A 13,371-nucleotide genomic window follows, 5' to 3' on the forward strand; every position below is an offset into this window, starting at 1 on the left:
ATGACCGCTGTCCTGCTGCTGCTGCTGCTGCTGCTGATTTCTTGCAAGACCTTGGCTGGCATAGGTAAGGCTGATGGTGCTGGAAGACTTGGGCTGACTACCTGCCCGTCTCGTCCACCCCTTCCAGGGAACAGGAGCTGAGCAAACGGAAGCCCGATCCTGGCGTGGGACGTGCTCCCCGCCAGTCCGAGGCAGGTCAGGGGCCGCGAGTCGGATGGGGTCACGCTTGCTCTTCTGGGCTGTGAACTCGGGTATCCCGGTTTCAGCGGTGGCTAGAAGTGGCCAGTGCAGCCATCATTTCTAGAGAAGGCCCTGATCACACATGCCTCTCCTGCGCCGGTTGTGCGACTGGCACGCACTCTGTTGATTGTGACTTCCACGGGTTATTGTGTTGTCTGCACTCAGATGGGAGAACAAACCGTGGCTTGCTACCGATGAAGCAGCCCACAGTTCACATCCAGGCAATAAACCACGGGTTCTCTTCACGGGTTGACTGTGGCAAGCAGTGGGTTGAGACCACATTGTGGGTGGGTTCGCACGAACCAGTAAGCCTTTAATGACAAGCCACCGTTCAGCGAAACCCATGCTCAGCTCTTCAGTCTGGGTTAGCATGTTGTCTGAATGCAGCCATGATCGCAAAGCACCCACATGGGTGGCCCTCTTGAGAGTCAAGGATCTGATGACTTTTAAGGATTTTATTATACATTCTGTAATAGCTGCTGAAATTCTATTGGCTACATAAAAAATATCAAAATGTTCAAACCTAGAGAAGAGTCTTGAAAAGCCTTGGAAATTGCTCAGTGGGATAAATGAACAGATAATGAACAGAGAGTTAGTGTGGTGTAGTGGTTAGAGGAGTTAGACTGGGACACCGGAGATCAGGATTCTAGTTCTCAAGCAGGCTGCAAAGATCCCTGGGCCACTTTGGACCAGCCACTGCCTCCTAGTCTAACCTGCCTCACAGGGTTGTGAGGATCAACATGGAGTCACCTGGGGCTCCTTGCAGGAAAAAAGACAGGATAGAAACATAATAAAATAAAATGAGATGTACAATAGAAATGATCTCATTTCCCACTTTTTTCCTTCTTTTGCGAAACCCAAGTGGCTTACGTTGCTCCATTTCATCCTCACAACAACAACCCTGTGAGGTTGGTCCGGGTGACTGAGTGACCAGCCCCAAGTCACCCAAGGGGCAACTTGGCCAGGTGGAGATTCAAACCCAAAGCTCCCAGCCCTCAGACCAGCGCACTGCAACATTCCAGACTTAGTCGGCTGGCTAATGGTTTACTGAGTTTTGCAATTATAACAAATACAGGACACTCAAGGCATGTTGGTGGGGAGAGGGGAGCAGTGACACACCTCACAGTTGGAAGGGTTCTCTTTGCAGTCATAAGCACTGGATGGTAGGGGTCCTGTAAGGTCATTCAGACTGACCCAAGCCCCAACCTTTCTTCTTCAGTGCCCGTGTGTGCCCTTCATAGGACAGTCCGTTCAGGGCTAGTCTCAGCCTGCCCCCATCCATGTTGCCCAGTTAAGGCTCAGGGACGGGGCTAAGGGCTTCTCTACACGAAGCTTTTAACCCACCACTTTTCAGAGGCACCTGCATCTGGATTCTTTGCACATTTCCCTCTGCCCTGGCAATTTGCCCTTTCTTGGGTTTCCTGTGTGTTCCACAGCACAGCCACAAGATGGTACTGTGGTGCAGCCAAAACACGTGCGCTTCCTCCTTGCCGTGTCTAAGTAACACCAGAATCTCCTCCCTCTAACACAAGCCGGGGAAGTGCTTGCAAAACTCATGCAGAGCGCTGGCAGCCGCGGACTTCCAAGCATGAGGAATCCCGATCACAAAATGCATGCCTTGTGGGGAGGAGTCCTGGGTTTTCAGGGAAGCAAACTCCCCCCTCTGGTCTTAAGAAACATAGAAACAGAGCGAGTCAGAAGGGGTCTCCTGGGCCATCTAGTCTGACCCCCGGCTCCAGCCGGCTCTGCTCATGACATGCCCACCATGTGCATGTCCAGCCTATCCTTGAACACCCGCACCTATGGGGCCTCAGCCACCTCCCGTGGAAGCCCATTGCACACCCTCGGGGTCCCAACTGTCAGCAAGTGCTTCCTGGCATCCAAATTGGACCTTGGCTCCCTGAGCTTTGCTCCGTTGGAGCGCGTCCTGCCTTCCTCTGCAGGGGAGAACAGGTCTCTGCCCACCTCCGTGTGACATCCCCTCACATACCTGCATGTCGCCAACATATCCCCTCTGAGTCGCCTCTTCTCCAGGCTGAAGAGACCCAGTTCCCTCAGTCTCGCCTCGTATGGCATCCCCTGCAAACCGGCCACCAACCTTGTGGCCCTACGCTGCACTGACTCCAACCTGGCTATATCCTTCCTGTAATGAGGGGCCCAAAACTGAGCACAATACTCCAGTTGCGGGCGCACCAGAGTCGTATAGAGTGGTAGTAATACCTCTCTCGATCTGGAAGCCACACTTCTGGCTATGCAACCAAGGGTGGCGCTCGCCCTCTTGACCACCACATCACACGGCTGACTCATGTTCAGCCTGCAGTCAACCAGCACCCCAAGGGCCCTTTCACAAGTGCTGCTCTCCAGCCGCTTGTCCCCTAACCTGTACTTATGACACCTATTCCTATGCCCCAAGTGCAAGACCTTGCACTTATCCGCATTGAACGCCATCCTGTTGTCTCCTGCCCACTTCCACAGTCTGTCCAGATCCTTTTGGATCCGGAGTACCTGCTCCTCAGTTGTGGCCACTGCGCCAGTTTTAGTGTCGTCTGCAAATTTGATCAGCAGACTGTTCACCCCTTCTTCCACGTCGTTAATGAAAAGATTAAACAGGATCGGCCCTGGGGGACCCCGCTTGCCACTGGCCGCCATCCCGATGATTCCCCACTAATGGTTACCCGCTGCTTTTGGTCCGTCAACCATGCCCTAATCCACTGGACAGTGCTTTGGTGGATCCCAAAACTCCTCAGTTTTTCCACCAGGATATCATGGGGCACTTTGTCAAAGGCCTTGCTGAAATCCAGGTATATCACATCCACTGCATCCCCTCCATCTAGCCATCTTGAAACCTTGTCATAGAATCCCACAAGGTTTGTCTGGCAGGACCTGTTTTTGCGGAAGGCATGTTGTTTGGCTGCCAGCCTCCCTTCCCTATCTAGCATCGCTAGATCTCTCTCTATTATGAGCCTTTCCATTGTTTTTCCTACACTGGACGTAAGGCTAACAGGTCTGTAATTCCCCATGTCCCTCCTACTACACTTTTTTGAAAATTGGGGCCACGGACGCCACCCTCCCGTCCTCTGGAACTTCACCCGTTCTCCACGAGGCCTCAAACATGGAGGCCGGGGGTGTGAGAGAGCCCCTGGGTGAGAGATTCTGGGTGGCTCCTCCCATTCACAAGGTGCACCCAGCACACCTTTCTCCTCTCCTGCCCAGCCTTCTGGTGCTGGGAACCCACCTGCTTTCTTTGTCTTCTCAGAGGTCATCTCTTACACACCTCGTGTCTCCGAACTGCCCATGGAAGGGAAGGTCACAGGCAGCACTTTCGCCTTGGAACCGCCAAACTGCATCTTCGATCCCTTTGCCAACAGCTCAGACAGCATCTGGCTGGTGGTGACTTTCATCAATGGTGAGTCGGCGGTCCGTCCCCCAGCACTCCAGGGCCCAGCACTGAGGAGGGTCTGGCTGTCCACTGTTGGAAACAGGAGGTAGGCCAAAGGGATCTCTGGCCTGCTCCAGGAGGGCTCTTGTTATGCTTTGGGCCAAGCATTAAAGGCACAAGCCTATGCATATTTAGACCAAAAAGAAACATCGAAGCAAAACGAGTCTGAAGGCGCCTCCCAGGCCATCTAATCTGACCCCTGGCTCCGCTCATGTAATTCCCGACATGTGGCTGCTCAATCTTCCCTTGAATTCCCTCACTGATGGGCTTCCAATTCCCCATATGCCAGAAAGGGCTTCCAACTCTGCAGAAGGAGCAGGTGGAGGCCTTTTTTGTCTAAATGTGCACGACATGGCACTGTAACAGGGTGGCCTTAATGGCGATGGTGAACAGGGCTGAATTAACTGGCATTGAACAGGTAACATGGGGGCGAAATCTTAAAGGAAAGATTTTGAGATGCTCAAGCATGCCAGTGGGGCACTGAACATGTTTTTACCACGAACGTTGAGCAATCCTGGGGGTGAGAGGGGAAGTAAGGTTACAGAGGAGGTCTCATGGAGAGGGATTCCCCATGCCACCCCTCCATCGTGTACAAGGGGGTCACCTGGCACTGCCTTCTCTCTCGCTGGGTGCTGGCCTGGAGGACATAGAAACATAGAAACAGAGCGAGTCAGAAGGGGCCTGCCGGGCCATCTAGTCTGACCTCCGGCACCAGCCAGCTCCACTCAGGACGCTTGGCGTTCACCGGGGACCTCCAGCACCATGGCTGGGGTGCCTAGAACAGCTGGTTGGGGCATCACTGGTCTTCTGCTCTGCCCCACGGCACAGGATGTGGAAGCAATGCTTTGCCCAGTGACGTTACGGTGTTACCCATTCCCGTTTCTTTCCGCACCCGCAGCCACGGCCAAATTCAAGAATCCGACAACTCCCCAGCAGATCCCACCATACGAGGATTTATATACCGCTTATGGGTACATGACCATGAAGTCCACCCTCTCCCACTACCCGTGCAAGAAAGGGAAGGAGGGCAACGTGCTCCGTGTTGGCAATGAGTCCTCCTGCAAGAACGACGACAGCCGGACACACTGCAATGGGCCGCTGCCCTCGCCGGGGCCCTTCAGGTGAGCCTTTCGGGGGGTGCGAAGCATCTTGGACGCCCCCCCCCCAGAACGTCCTTTGAGCTGGGGGAGCAAAGCCTCCGAACAGTTTGCAACTCTTGTTGGGAGTCAGAATGGATGGGTGAAGAACCGCAAGTCCATGGATTTGGCCCTTCCCGATCCCCAGAAGGCCCCGCCCTCCCCTGGCCCCTCCCACTTCCTCAGCCCCACCCCTTTCCCTTGCTCACACGTGTTGTGCGGTTTCCCAGTTCGTTCCGCTTTCCCCCTTCCCAAAGTTCAAAATGGCTGGCTCTCCTGAGGCCGAGTTGCTTCCAATGACCTATTCAAGCAAAGCACCCGTTCTCTTCCTCAATCCGTCTCTTCGATTAGTCGTCCTCGCAGCATCGTTGTGAGGACAAGATGAGGGGTGTCCCATGGGTGCTGCCTTGGGGGAAATGCAGGCTGGAAGCAACACGGGAATGCAAAGATCGAATCACGCGGAGGAGCAGGGCTGACCCCCAGGCAAGGCTGGGGGGCTCAACAGCCATCCGGGTGGGCTGCAGTGGGCACTCGCACGAGAACAGCACTGCTGAGCAACGGAGAGACTCAGTCTTGTCTTTCATTTCTCCCTAGAGTGAAATTCCTGGTCATAGATTCCAGCGGTTCTAAAGCAGAAACGAGGTGGTCGGGCCCAATTACGCTGAACAAAGGTACATTAGTGGAGGTGAAGAGAGAGAGATGGGCAGATATCAGGATGGAAGTTCAATTGCTTGGGTGGAGAACTGAGCGATCCATTTCAGGAATTATATTTTCATTTCAAGCAATCAGCCTTTTCTGCAGGCTGAGAAAGCCCACCCTAACCTGGTGCCTTGTGTGTTGGACTACAACTCCCATTACCCCCAATGGGAAGTGCTGTCCTGATTGTCATGGGGGTTTAGGCCAATGCATCCAGGGTCTCAGGTTGACAAAAGGTGTCCTGAAATCCTTGGTCTTCCTGCTCTCTCTCTGCAGCTGAACCGGGGCCATGGGCGATCCGCCATTGTTCCATTTATGCCCAAATGGCAAAGAACAGGGCCAGCTCCGGGTTCTGGGGGCGCTTGAGTCTGCCATGAGTCTGCCCCCTCACTGCCATGCTCACTAGCCCATCTTCCTCATCAAGGCTACCATGTTGGCAGGCAGAGAGGCAGCGAAACAGCTGGCCACGGCCTCACCTCCCACGACCGGATGTCGTGAGCTCACGAGACGGTGCAGCCCCAAAAGCCCCTAGCAAGCTGAACGATGAGCCTCTGCTCATGTCAAGAGTGCTGAGCCCAAACTGGAAACGTCTTCCCAATGCCTTGCTGTGATTCACACTGCAGGCTCCACCCTGAGCCAGCCAGCGGGACCCACAGAAGCCCCTCCCCGGGCAGCTCGTCTCTCCTGATGCCTCGTCGCGGGCCAGGGACCAGGCAAGGCAGCAGCTCCTCGTCCTCTGCCTCTTCCCAAGCAGGCCGGCTTTCACGCTCGGCCTGGGAAATCTCCGGAGCTCTGGAGGCTCCTGCCCTCCATCGCCTCTTCCTCGGCGTCCTCACCTTCAGAATCTGATAACAACGGCCCGGGGATCTCAGCAAAGGGGGACACGACCCACTTGCTACACCAGCGCCGTCTGGACCAGAGCAAGAGGCAGGTGACAGAGTGGGTCACAGTGGGGAAGAGGAGGAGCAGCTCCGGGGGTTCTTTCTGGGGGACCCCTGCTGAAGCAGGAGCCCTGCGCGGGGCCTGGGCATGCCTACCCTGGTGCCGGAGAGAGCAGCCCCTCACTCTCTCTCCTTGCCGCAGTTCCAGTCCCTTCCCCGCCGTGTGCTCTCCCCTCCTTATCTCTGCAGCGCACACAATGCACAGCGCAATCCCTACAAAGAGACACCCTGGTGTGATTTCTTTAAGAAGCACACATGTGTTTTAAATAACGCCTTGGCCGCCAGACTCCAGGGATCTGGGGGTGGTGTAGTGTCTCTGGGGCTCACAGGAATGCCATCCCCACCCGTTCCCTCTGAGATGGGCTGCGCTCCTCACAGGAGCGCCGAAGAAACGGCACTCAGCAGCAACCATCCGCTGCTGCATGTTGTAATGCAACTATTTTGGGGTCTGGGATGGACGACAGGGACAATGAAATTTTGTCCCCAGTGGAGATAAAGCTCCTAGAAGTGCCTGCAGTCCCGGGCTGTCCGGCAAGTGCACTGAGGGGCCCTCCTAAAGTTACCCCAACGCTGCTGAGAGTTATTCGTATTCTGACTGGCTTCAGGTGACATGAAAGGCTACACTTGGCCCTTGAATCTCAGTGGCGGTCGGGCTGTGGTCGAACTGTGGGTTCTCTCTGAAGCAGGGGTTCTTGTGACGTCTGAACCTAGCTGCACAAGCTAGCCATGGGTTGTTGCTGGTTTGTGATAGTTTATCCCCCGATTTGGACGGTTCTAAAAGGGGATTTGGACTGCAGGTGGCGCAGTGGTTTAAACCGCTGTGCTGCTGGGCTGGTTGATCGAAAGGACTCCGGTTCGAATCTGCACAACGGGGTGAGCTCCCTTGCTCCGTCCCAGCTCCTGCCAACCCTGCAGTTCAAAAGCATGCAAATGCGAGTAGATGAAAAGGTGCCACTTCGGTGGGCAGGTAACAGCGTTCCTGCACCTTGGTGTTTAGTCATGCTGGCCACACAACCACGGAGACTGTCTGCGGACAAGCGCAGGCTCCCTCGTGAGGAAACGGAGATGAGCACCGCCCCCGAGAGTCAGCCATGACTGGACTTAATGTCAGGGGGAAAGCTTTACCTTTTTAAAAGGTGATTGGACCCGTTCCTGGAGGAGAAGGCTATCCATGGCTCCTAATTCTGGTGGCTTTATGCTACCTCCAGCACTGGAAGCTGAGTGAACCAGTTGCTGGCGAACATGGGCGGGAAGGTGCTTCTGCGGGCTTTCCATTGGCAGTTGGTCTGCAAAATACACTCAGCTCAGAAAAAGCTGGTTCTCCACAAATCTGCAGCTCAGATTTACAGGAATCTGTGCTCTTACCTGCACCACTGAGTTAGGAAAAGCTGCCTTTGCAGAAGGTCAGTCAGAAAGAAGCTCAGCACAGGTGGTGTGGCTGGGGAGGAAAAGCGTCAGCACTTGGCTCGGTTGTGCGTTCCAGCTCAGCTGTGGAGGGCGGTGGACACCTGGCCCGGAAGACGGAGCGGAGACATGATTGTCATCACCGTGATTCTCTCCTCCCTCTGTGGGGTCGTCACCATCGGTTTCCTCAGCACTGTCTGCTATGAATGGTAAGCCCGTGGGAGGAGCACAGAGGATGGCTGGGTAGTCCTCTCCTCAAAGGGCCGTGTGCTTCAAGCTTGGTTTAACGAGGGCAGAACCAGGCCCCCAGATGGGTGTGTTAATGCTCTGCACCACTTTGCATCTGCTGCTCTCCTTATTAAAGCACAAAACGGATAAGAAAGAGCCCTCCTTTTCCTAAATGCACCATCACAGAATGCAGAGGGGCTGTGGAGATCATCTAGTCCCCCCCCCCCCCCCCGCCTAGGGCAGCATCCCTGGCCCTGACCAAGGCCACCTCCAGCAAAGGAGAACCGTCCCTTCCCATGGCTGTCAGCACCGCTGTTCGGCGGTGCTGGCTGCTGGGAGGTTTCTCCGAAATCTTCTTCCCAGCTGCTGGGCTGGTGTTTTCCTTGAGAGCCACGGAGAGCCCATCTGGTCCTTCTTCCACCTGAGAGACTCCAGATCAGCCGCCAGGGAGTGTTCACACGGCACCAGGAGGATGAGTGAATTGGCACCCGGTCGGTCTTGGCAAGGAGCTCGATCTACGGCTGGGGTCCACACGGAGGAGACCCCCCTCTCTGTTTCCACCAACCAAGGCTTCCTCGGGGGTGGATCCCGGACGTTGAGTGTAGCGCCTGGGTGTACTTTGACCTGCAGCCACTGATTACGTAGCCACTGAGGGGTCCTTACACATCAGGAGCTATCCGTGGTGCTGAGCACCTTCTCCACATAGGTTTAGCCACCTGGAGAGTGACTTTAAAATTCAGCATGAAACCAGGAGTGGCTTCGTCACCCCACTGACAAACTGGCTGGTTGCTACAAAAAAGCTGGGCAGCCACCTGAGTGGGATGGTGTGGATGGGTGTCCTGCAGCAGCAGCAGCAGCAGGGGCTGGACCGATGGCCTCCTTGGCCCCTCCCAGCTCTACAATTCTATTCTATGATCCCTTCTCTCTCATGAACATACTCTCTCAACCATCCTTCAGTCTCTGGACTCCTCACAGGTGGGAGACCAAGTTCCCCATGGGGCCAGTTTTCTTCCTTCTGGGGGTTTTGCCACAACACATTCCCTGCGGGAACCAGTCTACAAATCCCACCACCGCCTGGCTCCTTCCTGGTGCACAGACCCGTCCTGGAGTGTCTTTTCCACCCTGTTGTCTCGGGAGCCTCTTCGCCATTAATGCCAGCCCTCTTTCCACAGCTTCAAGCTTTGGCAGCATGGACCAGCGGAGGCCCCGGAGGAACCACGACCGGAGCCCTTCCAAGCCGGCCGCTATGACACCCACCACATCCCCCCTGCCCCCCCTGTGCCACCGCCTCCTCCGGCCATGGATGTGCCCAGTCCGTAGCTCATTTCCACCACTTCTTAGAGCCCCGGCAGCCCCAGAGAATTGCCTCTTACCCCATTGGTCCTTCATGTGCCTTGCGGCACCCACCCCCTCCGCTGCTAGGCACCCCCGAAAGCCCTGCATCTCCTGGCTGGGCGATGCGTGGACACTTTCCTCTCCTCCTCCAATGCTCAAGAGATGTCAGGGATGTACGGCCTTGGGAAGCCCGGCTCAGCTTTCCTGCCCGCTTCTGATCCGATGGGCCAAGCCAGGTTTTTTTCTCGTGGGCTTCCATCTGTAAGACCAGACCGCAGGTTCTGCATCGCCATTAAACACGAAGGGCATTTGCTCGAATCGCGTCACGTGTGCTACTTGTGCAGTGTGTGGGAGCTGGAAGCTGGACAGGGCGTAGTCCTCGGACGAAGTGCACAGACCCCACGAGAAATGCATCGTTTCACCTTCTGGAGCAAAACCAGCCTCTCCTCAGTCTTTGGCTGCTTTAATGGGCAGCCCACAACCATCCCGAGGGTGCAAGGCTGCAAGCGGCTCAGCTCACACAACCCAGTGTGAACATCGGCACGGGGCTGAGGAAGCGGGGCCAGTGGGGGCTGGGTGGTGGGATCCATTGACTTTTCAGCCCCCCGGGAGTCCTCACACATCCTACAGGAGCAATAGAGGTCCTTGGGATGAGGACCTGCTCGGAAAATAGGAGGCAGCGACTGCCGAAAACTGGGGAGGAGTAGAAAGTGGGTTTAGTCTGGCGTGTTTCCTTGTTTCAAACCAGGGAAGGGGCTTTCTTTGCCTCGATGGTTCCAGTTTCCGCGGAGGTGGGTAGCTATTCTGGGGTTCAGCCTGAACTTTAAAGCAGCCTTCCTTGGTGCTGAGCCATGTCCCCCCACAAATCGGTTCTGTACCACAGGTCGCTTCTTGAAAGCTTAGCCTGCAACCCGGAGGGGACACATTGCCCCCCAACACGGAGGAGCCTGAGCCTGCACTGTGTGCCCCCCTTTGGCTGGACCCCCCCCACGGCTGGCATGCAGCCCCAGTGGGACTGCCAGGGCTTCATTCGCTTCTTCATTCACCTGCACAGATACTCAGAGACACACCTGGATGCTCGCCGATCATTCTGCCCTGCTGCAAACTGGTTTTTAAAAGGCTTCCTTGGGTGGGAGGGAGGGTTTTGAAAGCCTGGCTGCAGGATGAGAGGAGACACGTTCGTGTGTGTGTGTGTGTGTGTAGGGGGGGTTCATGGGGGAGGTTTAGCCCTTTGCTTCCCAGAAGTATCTCACTCCCTGCCGCCAAAGATGGCCCCAGGCACTGGATTGATGGAAACCTCCATTGGCAGCCAAGGCTGGGGGGGGCACTGGGGCCACAATGTGGGGAGGGGTTTTAAGGTTTGTCTTCCTCAGTGTTCCAGTTTGGACTCCCAGCACAGCACACCAGGAGGAGCCGCCGGTCCCCGCCTCTCCGCACCCCCCTTTCTTCAACAAACCAAAGCAGCCTGGCGAGCATGGCAAAGCGGGCTCATGACTTGCGCCTTTCCCCGTGCGCGCGCATGGGGCCATGGCGTAGCCAGCCCTGGGCCTCTGAGGAGCGGAGCGGTGGGACTGGGCCCAAAGCCGGAAGGAAGGAGGGGCTGGGAAGGGGAGGGAGGGGGTGGCCAGAGGCTGGGACCGGCACCGCAGTGGCTAAGCATGGGTTGCACAGGGGTTGCTGCCGACCTGTGGGTCGTCGTCAAAATGAGCTTGCCAAACAGAACTTTGGCGAATGGGGCGGCATAAAAATGTTTTAATAAATAATAAATAAATAAACTGAGGCAGCAAACCGTAGTGAGCAACCCTACAGTTCACACCCCAGCAACAACCCATGGGTTTTCATCATGGCGTGAGAACCCTGGTTCAGCAGCAACCCACATTCAGCCCATACAGTCCACCCTTGATTGCAGGTTTTCTTGTTATCTGAACCCAGTTCGAGAGAGAGAGAAAGAGAAGGTGGCTTGAAGAAGAAGGGAGGCAAAGACAGAGAGAGAGAGGGATTGATAGAGGGAGAAGTGACGAAGGTGCCTTGACCTTGGCAAGCATCACAACCCACTCCAGCTCCGGCCATCACCAGCATGCAGCCCCTGACAGATTATCTCCCCCAAAGGAGTCCTGACAAAAAAACCCCCCCCCCCCCCACCATCCCTGCAGCCGCTCTTGTGCCCTGCTGGGAGGACAGGAAGCCCATGGCCTTCCCTGTAACAGCCAAAGGGCACGGCAACCAACGCGGTGCTCTCGGATCCTGCCCCACACACCCAGTTTTGAAAGCTTCCAAAGCAAAACAAACCGGGGGGAAGACTGCCTGGAGTGCAGCTGCCCGGGAGGGAAGAAACATGGTTGGCTGCGTGTACACAAGGGTGACTAATATTTCGGATCATGTTGGGGCGTATCTTCTGGCCACCCCACCATCCGTCGCAGCGGGATTGGCCTCGGGTGGCCGATGTCGGAAGTACTTCCCCACCACTGAAGCGTGGCAGCCCATGAGTCATCGAGGGCCGTGAGTGCGCTCCACCCAGGGGGCCCAGCCAGGGCCCAGTGGGGCATCTCCAGCGCCGTGAGTGAGGCGTTCCCTCCCCAGCCAGACAGACTCTCCAGTGCTTCCTGTAACGCCTTTATTCTGCACAGAAGTCTCTGAGCATCGGCAAAGCGCTATGCTGACCCCTGTCTGCCCCCTCCACCCAAAGCTTTGCTCACGAACCCTTCTGAGCCCGTCTCTGGAAGGAGGGGCTCTGTGGCACCAGGCACACCTGTGTTCTCCACTCCAAGACGCCACCTGGGCCACCCTGTGGCTGGGATGATGGGCCTTTGGGTCCACTCCTCCGTCCGAGAGACCACATCTCTAGCTCCTCTCTCTTCGTTCCCACGGGCAGCTTGACGGGGCCGCTTGGCTGGCCTTGAAGCAGCCTTGTCCCGAGTGGGCACGGACGGGGACAGCAGCCCGGGCTGCGTTCGTGACCACCGCCATTTCGTGACCAGTGTCCGGGCGGCCAGGCCTGCCCGGCTCACCCGACCCCTCGTGCATCCCCTCGTCGGAGCCCGAGCTGCCAGTCCCACCAAAACGGTCGGCTTCTCCTGTGCGCCTGGGAATCTTGCCTGAAGGCACACACACGGCAGAAGCTCCAGCTGCTCACCTGTGCAAGGTGTGGCAGATGATGCGGCCAGGAGGCGGCCACGGGCCTGCATTTATTTAGTTAGTTAGTTAGTTAGTTAGTTAGTTAGTTAGTTATTTATTTATTTATTTATTTATTTATTTATAGCATTTTTATGCCGCCCCCATCGCAGAAAGCCTCGGGGCGGCTTACAAAGAAGATAAACAACATAGAATAACATTAAAAATTCAGAGCATCTCGACAATAGTTTAAAACCAATAAATAAAAACAACAATTAACATTTAAAATATCATTTAAATAAAAAGGTCTTGGCCTGGTGCCAAAAAACAAATAACGACAGCACCAGGCGGACCTCTCTGGGGAAAAAGAGGGGGATGAGGAGATGTATCCACGCTTTTTGAATAATCCATAGCAGTCAGCATCCACATGCAGTCGCCCATCCAGCTGCAGGCCGGAGCCTTGCCAGCTTAGCATGGCTGCCATTGCATGCTAGCTACCGCACAGCTATAAATTGAGCTGTAGGGACTGTAGGGACGGGGGGGGGGGAATGCCTGCACTGAGTGGGTCCTTCACCCATTGCAAGGCACATCTTGAGCCTGCTGGGAGAGGCAGTGTGGTGCAGTGGTGAAGAGCATGGGCCTGGGGCTCAGGTGATCTGGGTTCGAGTCCCCGCTCGGCCTTGGAGCCAACTGGGTGACTTTGGGCCAGTCACAGACTCTCTGCCCAACCTACCTCACAGGGTTGTTGTTGTGGGGATAAGATGGAGGAGGAGAATGATGTAAGCTGCCTTGAGCCCTTTGAGGAAGAAGACAGGATATAAATTGAAAAATAAATAAACAA

At 55.8% G+C, this 13,371-nt stretch overlaps 1 protein-coding gene across 1 annotated transcript; it reads left to right on the forward strand.

Annotated features, from left to right (window-relative positions):
• On the forward strand, positions 1 to 9,404 carry UPK3B (uroplakin 3B). The gene is made up of 6 exons (XM_044456105.1): positions 1 to 64; positions 3,497 to 3,646; positions 4,578 to 4,800; positions 5,410 to 5,486; positions 7,936 to 8,065; positions 9,257 to 9,404. The coding sequence occupies exons 1-6, from the start codon at positions 1 to 3 to the stop codon at positions 9,402 to 9,404; spliced, it is 792 nt and encodes a 263-aa protein (XP_044312040.1).
• The last annotated feature ends 3,967 nt before the right edge of the window (positions 9,405 to 13,371 follow it).

Source organism: Varanus komodoensis, unplaced genomic scaffold, assembly GCF_004798865.1.
Source record: "Varanus komodoensis strain SLA01 unplaced genomic scaffold, ASM479886v1 scaffold81, whole genome shotgun sequence".
In the NCBI taxonomy this organism is placed as follows: Eukaryota; Metazoa; Chordata; class Lepidosauria; order Squamata; family Varanidae; genus Varanus; species Varanus komodoensis.